At 48.7% G+C, this 7,779-nt stretch overlaps 1 protein-coding gene across 2 annotated transcripts in view; it reads left to right on the top strand.

The window, feature by feature from the left end:
* Positions 1–1,180: 1,180 nt before the first annotated feature.
* Positions 1,181–7,779, top strand: part of LOC138797641 (nucleolar protein dao-5-like) — a 132,213-nt gene continuing 125,614 nt past the window's right edge. For both annotated transcript variants that reach the window (XM_069978059.1, XM_069978057.1), the window contains exon 1: positions 1,181–1,297. In XM_069978059.1, coding sequence (XP_069834160.1) covers positions 1,277–1,297 — 21 coding nt within the window. In that variant the 5' untranslated portion in view covers positions 1,181–1,276. The remainder of the gene's footprint in view (positions 1,298–7,779) is intronic.

Genomic DNA, 7,779 nt, shown 5'->3' with positions numbered 1-7,779 from the left:
CAGTGTGAACCTAGCCGAAGATAATCTTTTGCAGTTTTTCTGGCTTTTTTTGGGAAAGCCAGAAAGTTGCCACAAAAAGCTGTGTTTGGGGGCATCCTAAAAAGCATACTTGACATACTTGTTCCCTGATTGGTGTGCAGTCACTCCTATCGCTGGAAGGTCAAATCTACGAATTTTTAGCGGACGACCAACGACGATTTGAGAACATGTTGAAAGATCACAATGAACGATTTTTCGTTCGTCGATTGATCATTCGCTGTGTTTACACGAGCCGATAATTGCTCAAATGCGATCATTATTGTGAAAATTCAAACGATAATGGTTCCGTGTAAACGCACCATTACATAGAGCAATTATTGTTTGTAAAATTCACTATAATGACTGAAAACGAGTGATTATGTGCACGTGTAATAACAACCAATTAAATGAAGAACGAAAAGCTGATCTGTGCGCACCCGCATCAGAACTCCCTACAGCACACTATGGAGCGTGCGGCTGGAACCGCTCGCTCCATAGTGTGCACTGACATGGTTTTCTGCGGCTGCTATTCAATGAATAGTGGCAGCAGAAAACTGACGTCAGTTATTTGCAGCGCCGCTAGGGATCCGGGCCGGAGCGTACACTATGTGTATACGCTCCGCCTGGGATCCCATTAGCAGCAATGGCATGTATATTTTCTTAATAATCACGGCCGTTGTACAACGGCCATGGTTTTCTGAAAATATACATTGTGTGAACATACCCTGAAAGGTTATCGCTTAAATTCAAATGATACATCGATTTTTTGCACAATCTTAAGAAAAAGTTAGGACTTGTAAAGTGACCTTTAAGGCAGAAAAAAACATAAGCGTGTACACGGCCGTGATGGTATTTCAGAAAAGATGAAATCCCGGTCCATTACAGTCGGCTATGTGTAACTGTTGTGGCGGGAAAACAAGAAAGCAGAAGCCTGGACTCTATGGTCCCTAACAGCCCCTTGCAAAGAAGCAATAGAGTGAGAGAAAGACCGCACTAGCTAAGCTAAAGTCTAAAAAAAAAAAACAACAAAAAAACCCCAGCTCCGCAGTGTGAACAGACTGCTGTGTGACCGGACGACTACTGAGGTAAAACACTCCGCTAGCCGCCTCTTGTTTAGGTTACAGTGAGGCGTGGCCGCGCATGCGCAGCAGGTCAGCTCCAGTGTTGGTGTTTCCTGCACTGTGTGAGGAGTTAGCGCGGGATTGGAAGTGTTTGTAGTGCAGCCAGTTGGTCGGTGTCCGGTTCTCCGGGTGTTACAATGCCAAATAACGCGAGTTTGGTAAGTTGCAGGGTGTTATGTTTCGATGGGGACGGTGTGGGGAGGGGGCGTCTAATAAGAACAGCGATAGACCTTGCGGTTTTTTTTACTGCGTCACTCTGTCTCTGTAGGGCTATGCACCGGTGTGGCATTGCGTGTGCCGGTATTCCTGAGCATTGTACTCTGGTAGTAAAGTGTGTACGACGTGTGTGGTACAATCCGATTGTCCGTATATAACACCTGCAGTCTGTCCCTATAGTGGCTGCCGCCCTGGACGCCAGTCTTATTACATACAAGTGTCTATAATATACATGGCCACACGTGCTATATATCATGGGCTGCATGGGGTGCAGGATACAGGCTGACACGTTTTATCTTAGTCATGAAACCAAAATATCTGTGCGATTTGTCTGTTGCACGACTTAGCCCTTTAGGGTATGTTCACACGCAACTAGTTAGCAGCAGTTTTCATGCATTGTTATTATGCGGCAAATCCTCTGCCATACTGGTTACCATTAGCCTATAGTCCTGCATTCGGGCAGCTGTGTAATCCCACTGTAAGAATGTAGTGCAGCTTGTTTTAACTGCTTCCATGCCAGTAAAGATACCATGCCTACACACTGCTGTTCCTCCCAGGGCTGTGGAGTTGGAGTCGGAGCTAGCTTTGGCTGGAGTCTGAGTTGGAGTCCAAAAAAATGTACCGACTCAAACTCCAGCTTTAAAAAAATCTTAAAAAAATGTAGAATTGAGTTTGATATCAATTTTATAAGTTTTGATCATCAATATATTTTATGAGCAATATTCTAATAGGTCACTGAGCTATTGTTTCTGAGCTGGAAGAGTCCATTGTGTGTGGGGGTGTGGGGGGGGGGGGGGGGGGGGGAATCTGTGCTGTTCTCTCCCTGGATACTGGATGACTGTATATGAGCAGCAGTGTAATATGGAGATATCCTGTGTAATATAGAGAAGAAGGATAAGGCATAAGTAGTGTAGCAGTAACCTCTGTCCTCAGTGTGGGGTTTTTCTTCAGTGTTCTATGGCTGCAGCTGTGTGTGTGTGTGCTATGGCTGCAGAAGGCTGTGTGTGTGTGTGTGTGTGTGTGTGTGTGTGTGCTATTGCGTGCCCCTCAACATCACTATGTGTGACCCCTCTATATCACTATGGCTGACCTCTATAGCACAGGTATCTGGCAGTGTTAGCAGTGTATCTTTGTGTATGGTGAATATTTAGTTAGAAACATAAAAGATTGTCAGCAGGAAAAGACCACCTGCTCCTTCTAGTCTAGTTGTGAGTAGTTCAGGACATGGAGGCTGGAGACTTGCTGCATCCACTGCACACACAGGAGAAGCTGCTGTATATACAGTATTCCTTTATTCACTCAGAAGTCGCCCCAGGATCATGTAGGACATTAGGGAGAAGCTGCTGAGCCACTGTGATAATAACTCCCCTGGTATCTGACCGGCCATTTATGAAGGAGCAGGAGTCGGTCCTGATAAGATTCAGGAGTTGGAGTCGGAGCTGCGGCTTACCGACTCCACAGCCCTGGTTCCTCCGGCACGATCTTGCCTGTTTGTCCCGAGTCACTGACAGTCAACTCAGCCAGTGAGTGGCTGCGGCCTGACAGTGTAGCGATTGATTGGCTGAGCAGGCTGTCTGCAAATCAGGATCAGAGAAGCAACTGGGAATCGGGGGCAAGTAAGCATGATGTAAAGTGAAACTGGCTCAGTTGCCCCTAGCAACCAATCAGATTCCACCTTTCATTCCTCACAGACTCTTTTGGAAATGAAAGGTGGAATCTGATTGGTTGCTAGGGGCAACTGAGCCAGTTTCACTTTACACCATGTTTGATAAATCCCCCCCGTCTTTATTTTTACCGGCATGACATGGAAGTACAGTGGTACCTTGGTTTAAAGTGACTGTACCACTAGGCCCAGGCTGAAGCACTGGAGGCAGGCCGACCCACCCTTAGTGGGAGGAAACCCTAGCTCCTCTATGATAGGGTTCCATTGATTCACGTCATGGAGGGGCTGGGGTTTTTTCCCACTGGGGGTGGGTCGGCCCGCCTCCAGTGCTTCAGCCTGGGCCTAGTGGTACAGTCACTTTAAGAGCTACCTGTACTGTGTGGGAGCGCGAGTGGAGGAGGGGCATGGCCTGCATAGCGGGGTCTACAGTACTGTACTCTGACCCAGGAAGTCTCCCAAATCATAGCAGGAACCTTCCAAATCATAGCAGATCCACTTCAGGCTTACATTAGGGGACAGGATGTGGTTGTAATCTCTTCATAGCTGTAACCTCTCTCTCCCCAGAGTGCTGCTATACTGTACTCATATATTCTCCGCGCATTCCTTCATGCTCCCTGCAGTCTCTACCAGTCCTTGTGTTTTCCATCCTCTCCATTACTGTATAGTAACTTATAATATCACATATTCTGCTATTTCTGAATGTTTGTTTCATCTGTTTTACATGTTATGTAGAATAATAAATCATTATTTTTGGGGTGTGGAACCAATTGTCTGCATTTGTATGATTTCTTATGGGACAATTTGCTTTTGTTTAAAGTGACTGTACCATCAGGCCCGGGCTGAAGCACTGGAGGCGGGCCGACCCACCCCCCAGTGGAAGAAACCCCAGCCCCTCCATGACGTGACTCCATTAGAATCAATGGAACCCTATCATAGAGGGGCTGGGGTTTCCCCCCACTAAGGGTGGGTCGGCCCGCCTCCAGTGCTTCAGCCTGGGCCTGGTGGTACAGTCACTTTAACCCCTTAACGACATCGGGCGTAAATTTACGCCCTGATGCCGGTAAGGGAGTTCAGAGCGGGGCCGCGCGGCGGTCCCGGGTGCCACTTGTAGCCCGGGACCGCTGGTATTAGCGGGCACGGTCCGATCGCCGTGCCCGCTAATACAGTAATCAGATGCAGCTGTCAAACATGACAGCTGCATCTGATTACCGGACGCAGCGTCATCCCTGGTGTCTAGTGAGGAGATCGCTCCTCCGGGATGTTATCCCGGAGGAGCGATCTCCGTTTCTGAAGCTGGCCGGGGACCGCTCCAAGATGGCGCCGTCCCCGGCTCGGCACTCGTTTGTTTCCGGCTGCAGCAGCCGGAAGTAAACGAGTGCCTATCTCATGGATCTCTGCAGCATATCTATGCTGCAGAGATCTCAATGAGAGATCAGAGCACTTATACTAGAAGTCCCCTAGGGGGGCTTCTAGTATAAGTGTAAAAGTAAAAAAAAAAGTGTCATTATTAGTAAAAAGCCCCATCCCCTAATAAAAGTCTGAATCACCCCCCTTTTCCCAGGTTATAAATAAAAGTAAATAAATAAATAAACATGTTTGCGCAATCGCTTGAACTATTAATTAATCACATTCCTGATCTCGCAATGTAAACGGCGTCAGCGCAAAAAAGTGCAAAATTGTGCAAAATTGCGCATTTTTGGTCGCATCAAATCCAGAAAAATTGTAATAAAAAGCGATCAAAAAGTTGTATATGCGCAATCAAGGTACCGATAGAAAGAACATATCATGGCGCAAAAAATGACACCTCACACAGCCCCATAGACCAAAGGATAAAAGCGCTATAAGCCTGGGAATGGAGCGGTTTTAAGTGACGTATATTTGTTGACAATGGTTTAAATTTTTGATAGGCCATCAGATACAATATGTTATACGTGTTATATATCGTTTTAATCGGAACGACTTAAGGAACATATATAACAAGTCAGTTTTACCCCAGGGCGAATGGCGTAAAAACACATTTCCCCCAAATAAACAAAATGCTTTTTTTTTTTCAATTTCACCACACTTTGAATTTTTTCCTGGTTTCGCAGTGTACTTTATGCAAAAATTCAGCCTGTCATTGCAAAGTACAATTAGTGATGCAAAAAATAAGGGCTCATGTGGGTCTCTAGGTGGAAAAATGCAAGTGCTATGGCCTTTTAAGCACAAGGAGGAAAAACCGAAAACACAAAAATCGAAATTGGCTCTGTCCTTAAGGGGTTAAAAGTGGATTTGGATTACAAGTATGGCCCCGGAACTAATTATGCTTGTAATTCAAGGCACCCGTTTTAGTTAAAGGAAGCTGCTACATTCTTGCAGCGGACTTAAATCCCGCTGCGAGAATGTAGTGCGGACTTAAATCCCGCTGCGAGAATGTAGTGCAGGGTTAAAGACTCTAATGTAATGAGTACCGCAGCGGATTTGCTGACATCCGCAGCGGGAAATCTGCTGCAAGCTTGTTACGTGTAAACGTACCCTAAAAGTGAATGTACCAGCAGGCCCGGGCAGAAGCACCGGAGGCGGGCCAACACCCCCCCAGTGGGAGGAAACCCTAGCCCCTCTATAACGTGGCTTCAGAATCAATGGAGCCGTATCATAAAGGGGCAGGTTTTTTTCTCCCACTGAGGGTGGGTCAGCCTGCCTCCAGTGCTTCAGCCTGGGCCTGGTGGTACATTCACTTTAAAGGAAAACTATCAGCAGGTTAATGCATACAAACTTGCTGATAGTTCCTGGCAGCCGCCTACCTTGTCTTACCTCTGTCTCCTGACGCTTGTAACTCTTGCCGGTTTTGTTATCCAATCCTGTAATAATATGCAAATAAACTCATTAGGAGCACTGGGGGGGGGTACCTCGCTCCTCCCCTCGACTCATATCCTCATGCCTAGTCCAACCTGCTGTATATGCATAAGTAGGCGTGAGGATCTGGGACTGCGGGTGGGAAAAACGGTGCTCTGGGGGGCCAAGGAACGATGGCCCTTAGTGCTTCTAACGAGTTAAAGGGGGTTATCCAGCGCTACAAAAACATGGCTGCTTTTCACCCCTCTCTTGTCTCCAGATTGGGTGAGGTTTCAAATCAGTTCCATTGAAGTAAATGGAGCTTAACCCCTTAGTGACCGCCGATACGGCTTTCTACGGCGGTCACTAATGGGCCTTATTCTGCTGCCATCAGCTTTTTACGGCGATGGCAGAGAATAAGGCTGCGGGGCCGGGACGGCCCCCACCCCATCCCCCCGGCTACCGGAGGTAGATGAGGGGTTGGGGCAGTGTGTGAGGTCCGTCCCGCCCCCCCCCCCTTACCGACGATCGCCGCTATTAACGTTATAGCGGCGACCGTCGGTAATGGGGATTACCGGTGCCGCCGCCACCTTTCATCTCCCCCCGCCGTGAATCTACGGCGGGGGGAGATGAAATAAGTGTATATCAGACCCCAGATCAGACCCCCCTAGTGCCCCGATAACTAACCCCCCTCCCCCGGCGGCCATCATTTCCAAGATGGCCGCCGCAATCGCTGTGAACCGACTAACGTCGGTTCACAGCGATTAAAAAGTTAAAATGAATGAAAGCCCCATGCTCTCCGCCACCGGAGGTAGCGGAGAGCATGGGGCAGTCATCGGGGACCCCCCTGTGGGGTCCCGGTACAAGCGATCAGCGGTATATACTATATACCGCTGATCGCTTGTACCATGTGCTCCTGGCACTTTTTATCCCCTGTCACCATAAATGATTGATGACAGGGGATAAAAAGTGATGTCACCCCCGTCCCCGAGTCACCCTCCCTTCCCCATATACTCACCGGATCCACGGAGCTCCTTCCTCCTCGACGTCCTGGCTGGTTATGAAGTGCGCATGCGCTCCACAACCAGCCAAGCTCTGAAAATTTAAAGTGACAGAGACCAATTTGGTCTCTGTCACTGAACTATGATTACTGTGATAGAAAATATCACAGTAATCATAGTAATACAGTGAAAATGAATGTATAAAGTACAAAAAGTGACAAACATACAAAAAAATAAATCACACACTTTTTATTATAGTAATAATTGCAGTTTACTCCCAAATTACCCCTAACCCCTCCCCAGATTACCCGTAACCACCGCACGTTGCCCGTAACCACCGCACGTTGCCCGTAACCACCGCACGTTGCCCGTAACCACCGCACGTTGCCCGTAACCACCGCACGTTGCCCGTAACCCCCGCACGTTGCCCGTAACCACCGCACGTTGCCCGTAACCACCGCACGTTGCCAGTGACCCCCTCCAGATTGCCCGTAACCACCCCAAATTACATGTACCCACCCCAGATTACCTATAAGCACTTCAGTTTATCAGTAACAATCCCAGATTGTCTGTAACCCTTCCAGGTTGCACATAACCCCCCAGGTTCCCCGTAATCATGCCAGATTACATGTAACCCCCCCCAGATTGCACGTAACCACCGCGCGTTGCCTCTGACCACGCCACGATGCCTCTGACCACGCCACGATGCCTCTGACCACGCCACGATGCCTCTGACCACGCCACGATGCCTCTGACCACGCCACGATGCCTCTGACCACGCCACGATGCCTCTGACCACGCCACGATGCCTCTGACCACGCCACGATGCCTCTGACCACGCCACGATGCCTCTGACCACGCCACGATGCCTCTGACCACGCCACGATGCCTCTGACCACGCCACGATGCCTCTGACCACCGCACGTCGCCTCTGACCACCGCACGT

The sequence above is a fragment of the Dendropsophus ebraccatus genome, chromosome 7 (genome assembly GCF_027789765.1).
Source record: "Dendropsophus ebraccatus isolate aDenEbr1 chromosome 7, aDenEbr1.pat, whole genome shotgun sequence".
NCBI lineage: Eukaryota > Metazoa > Chordata > Amphibia > Anura > Hylidae > Dendropsophus > Dendropsophus ebraccatus.
Note: the sequence above shows the minus strand (reverse complement) of the source record. Positions and strands in the feature narration are given on the sequence as shown.